The following is a 13,753-nucleotide window of genomic DNA, read 5'->3' as shown; positions in this document are numbered from 1 at the left end:
ACTGTAGTCTGTTCAGAACAGACATCGAAAATGGTCTTAAAGTGCATACATCTTCTTAATGGACACGATAGATATATTACAAAACAATTTTGATAAATCGGTAATCTGGTATGCACACGGCAAAATGCATATATTTTGTGGAAAACGCAATGCATGTGACGGATAATCTACATAATGTATATTATCAAGCTACACTTAATACTTACAAAACAGATGATGTATAACCATGTCCATTAACTATTGTCATACGTAGTAATTCGATATGCCAGTGTAGGATTAAATATCTCTAAAAAGTGAGTGAACAAATTCATTAATTTAGCTGAATATGCGATAAACCCGTAAAAGTGGAAATTGGGATAATAAATCTGTAGACGTTTGTCACCCTAATACATTTACTCTTCATATGATGTTATCTTCATTGATCGTAAACTAACGCGTTTCGTGTTTCGACGTAATACCTGTGAAAGCGATGTAGAAAGCTGTTTTTATGGTTCCTATTTATTTCTGCACTTCTTGAGCTAAACTGTTTAATAATTATTAATGTCATCTGGCTGTGTATATCTGGCTCTGTCTTAGTCTTAGATTGAACATATTCTTTGTCCTTTTAGCTGCGAAATGTCATGCTATGACATTAGTTTACTATTGTCTATAGAAGAAATAGAGCTATAAATTTTATGAAACTACTTTAGGCATGTTTAGCTCTGTCGTTAAAAGCATACAATTGTTAAAATGTATACACAGGGTTGAAATAAAGTGAGAAAGCTTTTCTATGGAAAAATTTCATAAAATTTGATTGTTGTATTTTTGTAACATATTACTTTTGATTATCTTGCAAGATTTTGATCGGCTGACTTTTACATCTACATTGCTAGACAACATGATCGGGTCATAAAAGTGCTAGCGACATTAGTACTTTATGTCCATCGATTGATTTCCTTTACTTGTACATGTATAGCATAGTGCATTTTCATCGAGTAGGACATTGCATACACAATAGGTTAGCATTAGAAGAACAGATCGCCTCGTCCTCGATAACCCGGGAACTTATAAATATTTAGCCACGGACAGGCCATCGAACTTCGTAAGTATAGGATGTGAAGCATGAAGGGGGACTATTAATATACATATAGCCTTTGTAATTGAGCCAGCGAATACACATTATAAACTCCCCTAACTATTAACGGTCGAATAATGTTGTAAGGATGATAAAATAATTACTAGGAATTATATACAGGAGAGTACAAAACAGTCATACCCAACCTACCTATCCACTCAGTATGAAAGTCAGATTTATATATTTCCGAGTTTATCGTTTATAGATTGAAAAGTCGCTGACCACGCATTCGTCATTGATTCAGGATTAATATCATTGCAACATTGTAATGTAATCTTTAATGGGAGTGGCACGTCTAGACTGAAGTGATGACCGGTGGTGTAACAATTTGTCAGAAACAAATTACATGTCGCCAACGAATTCTGCAAAATGAACTTAAAATGAACGTAATATGAAGCAAATGAATCGCTGATGTCTTAAAGGATTTTATTTCAGCTGTTTTCACCTGCATCCCTTCTTAGGTCAGGAAACTCTAAACATAGACATGTTTAAGCGTGGACAGTCGTTATTTTATGATAGAGTCTCATACCGTCTTACTAACGTGTAAATTGGAATCATTTATCAATGACAGCTTAAGGGATGTTTTTATTTTTTTTTCTAACATGACCGGTATATAGTACTAAAGAATCATGGCCCGTCTATTTTCTGTGACTTTGAGAACCATGATAGCATTATATATATATATATAATAATAATAATAAATCTATGGGAAAATACAGTATAAACACGTTTATTTGTCGTACCAAGTATTGCTGATTTTCCGGACCAGAACAATCCCTGTTAAATCCAAACGTATATGCACATTGTTATTTTGGTAGCTTGGAACTGTTGATGTCGAATTACAATAAAACATGTTGTTTTAATTATGGAATTCTAATCCAATCTTAGAATGTCACGCTGATCTCATCAAGCGGATTAATATAGAAGAGCATTAAAATCCAACAAAGGACAGGAAGCTTTATATTGGTCGGTAAGCCAACAGGACCGGAAGGCATGCTCACGTACAAGGATCACATTATCTTTGTCTCCAGGCATCACTGTAAATTCATCAATCTACTCATATGATTCTGTCTTTGGGTTACAGAAAGTCTGATTGATTTTGTATTTGTATGAATTTTACGCTTATACAAGGATATCAATGACTAAAGATATATGTATAATTCTGTATTGAAGAATATCAAAATCACATCAGAAAGCTTTATGGAAAATAGTTCATTGTTACGTGTATATATATTATCAACAAGAAAGAAGTAAATAACGAATTTTATAATAATGAAATAAAAACAAACCTAGCGATACGACGAGTGGCGGTTTTATTTGAATGACTAAATTGAATAGGGAATTGATGTCTGTTTCTGAGACTGTTTAATGACCTACATTTCCACATTACTTCAGTTACACAATCAGATAACAAGATGATACGACGTCGGATACACAATAATACACATTGACCTGTTTAGGTTTTTATTGTGTACCATCTTCTCAATAGCAACTGCCATGCTTAGGCGATTTCCACTGAATTGGATATGTAATTTAATATATAATGGTAGACAATATGAATCCAAAACCAGTCGTTTCTCTTCAGTCTTCAATGTTTCTTATTTGTTTTTGTTGTATATGTGGTTTAATTTTGTTTAAATGTTGTATAGGCTTAGTTATACTCGCTATAACTGTATGCCACCCACATCATTACAGTGTAGATCCTTTTATCACCTCGATAATTATATGTTTTTTATCAACTTGTATTTGAGGCGAAATAATCCGTACTCTGATTCTTAAGCAACCGCACATATTCCCTTTAAAACTAACTTTTTCTTGTTACATTTCCATGCCAGATTATTTGAAATATCCTTCCCTAAGACTGGAAGCGAAGATAGATTGATTTATTTTGCATTGAAGTTGATTTATTTTATTCAATTATGTTATTTACATGATTATAGATGTTGGTATCCATGTGGTTTTTGTCACAGAACGTGACCTGGATAGTATTATTCGCATTATAGGTTTCGTATTGACACATTACAGTCGTCCTGGAGACACGGGTAGACAGTATTCGTATTTCCATCACGTCGTTTTAGATTATTTATACATATTAGATTATCCAGTCTGATGAATTGACTGTCAAATCTCAACAACATCTGGAAATAACGTTACGAATGTACGGCGTCAACAGACTGGTCTGTGATCGATCACGTTTTATTGGCTATTGTTTGACGTATTCCACAACAATATTCACCGTTCTTCAGATGACAAAGGACAAATGATACCCCCATCCCTCAAATCTAAATCCGTTTGCTCATACATGTTGTTTCCAGAGCAGTAAAAGTGTATTTTCCACTTAGCTAGTTTGTAAAGTTGTGGCAATATTTCAATACGAACATGACCGTATGTACAATGTATCTTTGCGACAAAATGTTAACAATTGTAAAACTGTTTATTTTGGGATTCGCTGTGTTTGGTTTGGTTGTATTAATGTTCTATTAACAGCCTGCAAGGTTTGTTAGCCTACACGAGATTCGAATTCGCAACCCAGAGATGCAGGGCTGATGGTAATATGTCGTGACATCGTAACCACCAGGCTACCGCGCGCTGTCCCAACAGCAAAAACGAAAATAGATTGAGAATAAGTTACACTGCATCCTATCAAACATGCTTCAGAAAGAATCAATTTGATAATTAGTATGACAAGATCATGGCTAAACTATGATACTGTTATTGCACATCAATTTTGAAAAGTGAACTATTGATCATGAGCCTTCCGACTTCATTTGGTATTAGCCTGACATATGGTGGTGGTTTATAACACTGTGAATCCCCATGTCGGTCCTGTCATGGGAGAGATTTGATACATGTACCAAGTTATCAGAATAAAATATCATTTTTAAAACCATGTGTATTCCATCACGGAACACAGAAATGGTTGATAGATTGTTAACCTCAGCAAATGGTCTATTGTTTAGAAGTATTCAAACATATACCAGCCAAACTGAAACTAGGACAAATAGGGCATTCAAAGTAGCTTGTTTATTTGTTTACCCAGATCAATCTTGTGCAATTTTTGTTTCTATATTCCGTCTTTGCATATTAAGGTCGTCTCTCTTTGTGGATATTATTGATTGTGTCATTATATGTGTGTATATTGGTGCACATAGACAAAGGTATATTTCAAATTTACTGAATGAATCCTTTATGGAGTGAGAGTTTATTCAGTGCCGTGTACACGTGGTGTTTGAAGATTTCTATAGAAGGGATGGATAAGTGATAAAGGCAAATCCAAATTAGGAAAACCAAATGAAACTGAAAAACAGAGCAAAAACACAACATAAAAAACATTCAAAACATGTCTTATTCTGAAAGGATTCTGCACGTAATTGGCTTTTAAACAAATTCCTCCGAGCTTTCATGGATAAACCGGTAATGATCGCTGTCAATCTACGTACATTACACAAATACTAAAAACAGCGTGGCATTTATAATTTTACAATTAAAATACCGTGTAAAGTAGAATTAAGTCACTTTGTATCAACAGCATACAAGACATTTACGTCAATGCCATTACGTCTTATTTTCACTGTCTTGTTACACGGACGTTTGACGTCGCATGCTAGTTCCACCGTGAGCTTGTCATAAAAAACTGCTTCCCGCACATCATTGTGTCTAAAAATAACATTCCCCTGGTAAAGTATTAGCACACCTAATAAATTGTTGCCACGCACAGATCACACTCTTCAGTGAGTGACGTCTCTGGTTTTTGTACTTTCTTTCATACCTTCGTCTTACAAATACGGTCACCTACACTGTAGGACTATACGTTTAAGCTTGTCGTTAAATGAAATGATATTTATTACATTTCTTCATTATTATTACTACACAGTCCAGTCTAGAATCTATATGGATGTGTTCTTAGTTGTTTAAAATGGTCTTAAGGCAGCTGTGGACTTTGCTTCGTGAATATATTTAGTTGTCCATTGCTACATTTTATAAATTTTGCTGCAGTTCCGGATGATTTATTTTCGAAATATTCTCTCCTACAACGACATCAAATAAAAAGATGTCAGAAGAAAACAAATCGCCATTTCTCAACAACAATAATGTCCAGTACTAAAAAAACATCAATGAATGCAAAAGTGCAGGGCCTTCTTATTGATTGCAATCCATTCACCACGCTCCTTATAAGTTGAATTAATGATTACATAGAGCAGAAAGATTAAGTACCGAATTTCAGATTTCAGATTTTATCAATACACTCTGGGCACACCTTTGTGTGCCACAAGAGGTCAATTTATACAAAACATGCATGAAAGACAGGGTAATTAATAGTATAGTGTGAACATAATACATTCAAGCGTACATTTTCGTGTATGAAATATTTTACGTACATTGGAGAGTATAATGAATAGTCATCATTAGTTATGTATGATTGTAGTATAAACAACAACCATATCAATATTTTAATATGATAATTGTATATACTTAATAATTCATATCATTGACCTTTAGCATAGCCATAACAGTATAATACAATTGCATAACCACTAAATATATTTCAATTTTACTTAAGTTCATACTTTTAGCTTTAATAGAATTTGAACGCTTAATACTTTGTACAGAGTATAAATAGAATGAACATATACATGTAGTAGTTATACAATTGTATATTCAATGCTATATCATATAACATATATAATCAGCTATATCACAGCATAATAATAGTAATAACATACAAGTGATATAAATGCAGGTGTATATAACAAGTACACTGTACTTTTTGATCAATTTAAAAACATAACTGTTCTATTTGTTTAGGAAAATAACTCAATCTTGTTAATAGAGTTCGCTTACAGATTTCAAACATGCCTACCATATTTAATAAACTTGGATTTGTATAATAGTATTGTGGAATATATTTTTATGCCTATTATTATTTACACTTGCATTACTACATTGAAATAAGTAGTGATATTCATCTCCAATACCGTTATTACATAGTAAACAAATACGGTTATCACGTGGTATACCAGCCCATCTACCAGTTTCAATAGGAAATTTTAAATTCGAGGTTCTAAATTTACTAATAATAACACGTTCTTTGAAATCAAGCTTTACTAGATATGGTACAAGTTTAAACTGCTTTTTCAAGGGTGAGTAGAATTGTCCGCGAGACGATGTTTCAAGAATAGAAAACCAATCTTGAATATATTGATCACATAAACGTCGTTTTAGCAAGTTTTTAAACAAAGCTCTAGTCATCGTACATGTATTTTGAAATGCCCATATATTGTTAAAACCTGTGTCATTAAGGAGTGATTTTATATGCCCAAGCCACTTAAATTCTGTAGTGTCGTTTTCTTGCATTCTTAGTGTAAGACGATAAAATGCAATGGAGAGTTTATCTCCCTCTGTAATTAATTTGTGCCAAAACATTTACATCCGTACCTTGATTTCAATTTCTAAAGGAAATTTACAAAGTTCTCCATAAACCATAAAATTGGGAGTACTGTTTCGAACATGAATTTTTTTTTTACAAAATTGCAAATGAATTTTCTCAATAATGCTTACATTTTCAAATCCCCAGATTTCACAGGCATACAACAAAATAGGAGATACAAGTGAGTCAAATAATTTCAGTTGTAAATCAATTGATAATGGGATGTTTCTAATGTTAGTATACAATATTAATGCTTACAGTGCTTTCTTTGCCTGGTCAGCTAACTTTTTCTTTGTTTTAGCAAATGAGCCGTTGTAATTGAACAATATACCAAGATAAGGATAAGAATCTTCACGAGTTATCTGATCATTAAATAATTTGAAATTATATTGCCGTCTACTTGTGCGTTTTTCAAAAATTACTATTTTTGTCTTTTGTGTATTAACAGTTAGTTTCCACTCGTCACAATAACGTTGAAAGCAATCAAGTGCACTTTGTAGACCTTCAGGTGATTCTGACATCAGCACAGTATCATCTGCATATAAAATGACAAATAATTTGACAAACATACCAATATTATTTTCACATAAACTATCAATTTCTCTCAAATATGACACATTGATTTGGTGAAGATATTCTTCAAGATCATTTAGAAAAATAGAAAATAAAAACGGTGAGAGATTTTCGCCTTGTTTAACCCCAACATTACATATAAAAAATCTGACATTTCATTTCAATTGCGTACACAGGATTTTGTATGTTCGTGTAAATTATATATAACTTTATAATGTTCCTTTAATTGAGAAAGACTGCATTTTTTTCTTTTTTTTTCCATAACCCAACGCGCCACACTGTATCAAAGGCTTTTTTAAATCAATAAATGTACAATATAGTTTTTTGTTTGTAGAGAAATAGATAGAGATAAGAGTATGTAATATAAAGATATTTTCTGTTGTTGAGTAACCTTTTCTAAAACCGGCTTGTGCTTGTGATATAAGATTAATTTCATCTGCTAACTTAGTGAGTCTATTGTTTATGATGGAAGTGAATAACTTGTCTAGGCACGAGACTAGAGTAATAGCTCTGTAATTATCAGGATTGTGTTTGTCACCTTTGTTTTTGTATATAGGCTTAATTATGCCAATAGTCCAATCTGTTGGAACTAAACCTGTGTTAAGTATAATGTTAAACATTTTCGAATATACTGGAGTATCAACGTCCCTATTCCGCATGCAGAACGTTGAAAACGTATGCCGAGTAAAATGATGTTGAATTAAGGTGAAATCACTATAATGAGTACTGAGTACAATATATACATTTATTTAAATTATTTACATGAACCAATACATTATTAAAGGCATACTCTTCTACGCTCTCTCTGCAGTTCCTCATACACCTCTGATACACATCCATACCCTTACACAAATATATATATGTAAGTAACACCTATCCAATCCTATGAGACAGGATTCACATATGTATTTGATAGTGAAATACCTATGAATAGATTTTTTATAAGCATGAAGTTGCACTACGTCTACGTGACACTTTTATACAAAAATGGTTCGCAGACATAGAATCCTTGTCCAAAGGTCGGTTTTATTCAAAATTAAAAAAAAAGTTATTTATCGAAAGTTATTTAACAAAGTTCAAAATTTAAAAAAAAAAAAAAAAAAAGAAAAAAAAAAAAAATTTCGAAAGTTATTTAACAAAGTTATCGGAACAAAACAGAATTACTATTACAATATTCCAAACCTCAAATATAAAGTTTCCTATCGAAACTGGGCGATGGCTTGGTATTCCAAAGGAGTATAGGCTGCATTTATTGGCTCATAATGCAGATTACGATTATCATTAGAGTAATTGGAGTCGCTGTGGCAAAATGTAAATATCCCATGATAAGATATATACACTGTACCACAACTCAACCTATAATATACTTTACAAACCTCCATCGTTCGCTAGCATGTGTACTAATACTATTAACAACATTATTAATAATTCATACACTTTACTATAGTAAGCAAACATCTAGTTCAAAATTATGAATATGAATCCCACTTATCGTCAAAACATCCAACGAACAGCACGATTGACTCACTGCTCACCGTACATATATAGCACACTTGTATACTGTAGTTAATATATAGATACGACACTAATTGCAAAATTAAATTTCAAATTTAATTTATCAACCGCTTGTAAATGCTATATTCATGTAGTAACTGAATTTCACATGAACTGATCCTACTACAACTGCAGTCATATTAAGACACTGAAGTCGCCTGGGAGATGAAACGGCAGACAGATTTGGAAATATCATAGACATGACCTTTCAATAGTCACGATGAAACTCCTGATTTTTAAGTGAAGACTTTGTGGTGGTAAAATTATAGTGAATCTATTCCTGCACCTTTCACCTTAACCGACACAGAATACTGTAGTCTAGTAGGTATTTCTTACATGTGGATTATAAAAATATAAATTTGATAAACGTCATATATCATATCATATCTAAGATCTGTCACCAAAAGTGAAGCCTTTACGTTCCTTCAATCTCTATACGTAATTAGTTTTGCCATTTAGGATTTAACACACAAAAGCAGCCAATTAAACTAACTTCTCAGTAAACTTAAATAGAAAGCGTATATACACTACAGTTAGATAAGATATACCTATATTGTTAAGGATTTCAGATGACAATTACGTAAGGAACTTTGGCTACTTGTTTATATATTGGATCATTAAGTTGCAATTTTACAACTACAATGTATTAGTTGATGCATAGTATTACAAAATTGATTATATGGTTTTTGGACATAATATGTCAACAATACAGGATGTTTCAGAAAACATGTTCCAATTTTAAACTATCGTAACTTTTTCATGCAAAATCATATTTTCACGAATTAAGATATTTTATCGCACCTCGGACAGAAACGTCACCAAATGATTGGCGGAGAGCCGTCAGGTGGTGACACCCTTTCACTTTATAGGGGGTCAGTAAATTTTATAATGGTGTAATATGGCCTCTCTCGCCCTCGCTTCAAAATTCAAACACATTCTCTTCAACTAAATATACCACTTCATTACCGTAAAACTATATATTACTTGTTAATCTTTGTGCAAAAATAACTTTAATCGTTGTAATACTCCAAATTAAATGAAATACGATTTGCTTCCCATACGCCAGTTTGAAAGTTGATGACGCGGCGAAAATCAAACGTAACAATTCAAGCGTTTTCTAGACTGTGATTGTAAACAAATGGAGGTGTTCGTAGCTACAGTTCAATCCTCACTCTATTTATCGGCATAACGTTTAAGTGATTATCTCAGCGAGAATGCGCAGATGATCAAGGAGATTGTGCTTAAAATGTTAGATGGATGCTTGTGTCACTCTTGTTTGTGATGCTTTCAATATACAGACGGTCTGGTGTCGTATTGAGGTAGGCCTACTGTGCACATAGGAATGTCGAAATTATTGTTGATTTATGAATTATTCAGTATTATTCTGTAGGTTCCTTATAAAGTATATTTGAAAATTCTTGTAGGAAATACATAAATAAATATGTAGCCTACTGTAGGCCAGTTATTTCAAAGTGGCTTTTGTTTGTTTTCATTCACCAGTATGATTTAAGTTTGATTTCAGATTCTTGACCAAACAAATAGGGAACGAAGAATTAATGAAACTGTAGTGAAACAGGGTTTGGTCAGTTGTCTCAATTATCGAAATGCCGCGGGTATTCGTGATACCTCGGGTATCTGTGAGCCTCTGTTAGGTACATCTGTAGTTGACAAATTTCGCCAGTCTTGAATCCAGCACCAGCCGTTGTACATGTGAATTACGTAGCTTGTATATTGACATTGACTATGACTGTAGATGACATGAGCCACAGTTCCTGGTGAGTATACTTTCAATATCAGTGACCGTGTATTTCTATGTGTCATTGCACGAGGTTTTACCACAAAACAAATAAATAGTCCTCGATGCGATGAATTCGTTATTCAGTCACTGACTCCCTATATAGGCATAGAGGGTCAGTAAGAAGTATATGTCTTTAAAGGGGGTCAGTAACTGACCATATAAAAATAATAGAAAGCTAATTTTACTATTACTTACACAGTTTGTTAGTGACCTAATACGGAAAAATATTGGGTCTAAAATAAAATTGTTCGCCGAGCCTGATACAGGTTTATTTTATGCCCCAATATTTTTCCGTATTAGGTCACTAACAAATTGTGTAACGAATTTATCCCGTCGAAGACCCTTTTAATGAAGTAACTGCAAAATGCATTATGTATGGAAACCAAAACGACTCAAACTTAAACAATTTTCATTTCATTGAAGGCTCGAATGCACTGTCATGGTCCATTTCTGTTAAAAAATCCTAAATAAGTGATGCCGATTTCGGTTTGCTTTGAAAGTAGTCATCAGCGCTAATATTCAAATATTTTGTCTCCATCTCTTTTGATTGCCGTCGTCGTGAAACGTTACTTGACCGCCATCTTGTTGCTGATGACGTCAGGTACAAAGAACGATGACTCTTTTGTCCAAACCTGATACGATTTTTACTAACCTGATACGACTATATATTGGATATCACGTGACGTCATTTTAACCAATAGGAATACACGATTCTTGTCTGAGGCGGGCTAAAATCAGTTGTTCGAATACAATCATCTGTTACCGTTTTATAATAAAACATGATGACGTCAATAATGACATCACTTAATACAACGATATTCTAGTTTTTATCAAGGTACATTTGATCACACATTTTACATTATTGTGGTGAAATATTAAAAATAATCATTTTTACGATGGAACTGTATCAGAGGTAGTTTAATGCTGAACCTACATATTACTAAAAAAAAAACTAAATTTTTTACTGGCATCAATATCCATATTTGAAAGGCTTACAATCTACATCCGGATTTTCTTGGTTTGGGTTTAAGCATTAAAGTCGGGACATGTGATCCTTTGGGGTTCAGACATGTGATAACATGAGACAATATCGAAGGATATAGACAGCCTCGATATGGCTATATATGTTCCCAGATTAGCATCAGAATCGTTTTATCAAGACGATTACTAGATTTAATCGTTGATATTAAAGGCCCAATATTCATATCTTTCAAAGTTTTTTCATGATTTAGAAGAATGTTGAAAAAAAATCCTGTTGTGAATCATGCAGAGACAGGACTAAATCGAAGTCAAGATGAGCGATTATGATTCGGAATATTTTAATAAAAATCAAATAAATTTTAAACTTCGCTAGGTGGGTCCCACTTAGTCAAACAAGCCGAAGTTAGCCGACATTGTAACGTCGTTGCCGATAACGTCATGTGACTACCGTAACTAAGTAACGTCTGTCCGAAATCTTCCGAAAACGGGTCATGAACTTTCCGATTCCCGTTCGGCAATAGTAACTAGTTCTTTGGCGACCAGTTTAAAATGAAGGCATGTTTACATGTATCGACTTTCAACAACTGCTGTACCAAAGTTATTCAAAAAACATTATAAATATTCTTTAATTTATCTTAATTTCAAATACATCTACAAATACTATCAATATCGGAGTCGAATTTAACTTGAATTTGTGTTGATAGTTACGTAAAGTGTGGCTTTAATAGCCAATAAAGATTATACAGATATGATAAACACACATTGTACTGCAGTTTACTGTAATCCGTTATTCAACAAGCAGTATCTGACAAGAAGCAGCAAAAAAGTATTTCAGATACGGTATCGGGTAAAACCACGTGACCTACACCGTATAATTAATTTCCTTATTACCATTCTTTACCCTGAAACGTAATGGCACACGGTGGTGTTCTTTTCAATTATTCATACTTTATGACATCTTTTTTCGCCTTTAGGCCATCAATCGTCGCCGGTAGACAAGAGTAATTATATACAGCGATTATGGCGTATGATATTTGAAGCTGGGGAGAATGGGTAGTTATCAGGGATTTCTTTTGTCTTGCAACAAGTTATATAAACATGTTTTCTATATCGAGGACGCGCAAACAAACATTTCGTTTTTTCTGTATCATCAAATATTGATAATGAATACCATGTGTAAATCCCACCATATTCCAATTCTGACATTAACACGTTATCACATTTCGTGTCACAGTATCCGTGTTTGTTTTTCGTTTGTGCGATATATCCTTGTAATTTCAGCTGCAGAAATCTCAACTGCCCCTGCGAGATGGAGAGAGCTTCTCTGCGTGAGAAACCTCTGTTACATCTCAGCACGATGTGGAGTGCATGGACGACGAATTAAAACTTAAGACAGAGTCGTAATGTTCTCTATTTTATAGGCTTTGCACGTCGCTTTCTTTAATCCAACTATTAAATTTCTTAGGATAGCCGAGACATTTCATGTAAACTTCCTTTATTCCATTTCTCTTACGTCGTTTCAAAATTTTCTCCAACTTAAACAGATTGTCTCTTTCTTTACTATCTTTGCAGCTCGCTATTGTAGAATGTTCCTGTTATTGGATCTCCATCAAAGTCTACAATTTTGTAGATAGGTATACCTTGGCGTAAGTATCGTGTTGAAATAGCTAACACTTCCTCTGCCAAGTTTCGCTCGTAATCTCTTTGAAAAGTTCGTCTTGTGCTCGAAATACGCACCACATCACCTACTTTGTACTTGAAAGGCTTTTTAATTGTCTTTCTGCTCACCCTTCTTGGCTTCTCAGAATCGACATATAAGTGTTTCCACAGGAGTGCTTCGTTCGACTTTACGATATCATCAGGAGATTTCCCATCTAAAGCGATGTGAGGTCGGTCATTGTAATTCCTGACAATGTCATGTAAAACGTCCAAGTAGTGGTACATAGTGGTACATCTTTCGGCACAGTCTGCGTGTGTAGGGTTATGGTTGACGTAATGTTGTACTCCTTGTTTGTCTAGAAACTGTTTAACCCATCTATTTTTCCATTCGCTACCTGGGTCTGATCTCATCTCTTCTTCCTTGACTGAATATTATTTTGAATCCGTCTATGATGGACTCGTGGTGTTTATTTTTCAATGGAGCCACCCATAAATGACGTGAAAACACGTCAATGGCAACAAATAAATATCGTATTCCATCGTTTTCTTATGCAAGGTTGAACACATCGCCAAGGTCTACATCCAATAAGATATCAATACCTTGAGATATTACTTTCTTCCCAGTCTTTAACTTGTATCGCAGTGG

At 33.7% G+C, this 13,753-nt stretch overlaps 1 protein-coding gene across 1 annotated transcript; it reads right to left on the bottom strand.

Annotated features, from left to right (window-relative positions):
- Positions 1-13,008: 13,008 nt before the first annotated feature.
- On the bottom strand, positions 13,009-13,518 carry LOC138307012 (uncharacterized). The gene has a single exon (XM_069247637.1). It carries the CDS (start codon positions 13,516-13,518, stop codon positions 13,009-13,011), a length of 510 nt encoding a protein of 169 aa, XP_069103738.1.
- Between the last annotated feature and the right edge of the window lie 235 nt (positions 13,519-13,753).

Source organism: Argopecten irradians, chromosome 14 (assembly GCF_041381155.1).
Source record: "Argopecten irradians isolate NY chromosome 14, Ai_NY, whole genome shotgun sequence".
Classification (NCBI taxonomy): domain Eukaryota; kingdom Metazoa; phylum Mollusca; class Bivalvia; order Pectinida; family Pectinidae; genus Argopecten; species Argopecten irradians.
This window is presented reverse-complemented; position numbering and strand designations above follow the sequence as displayed.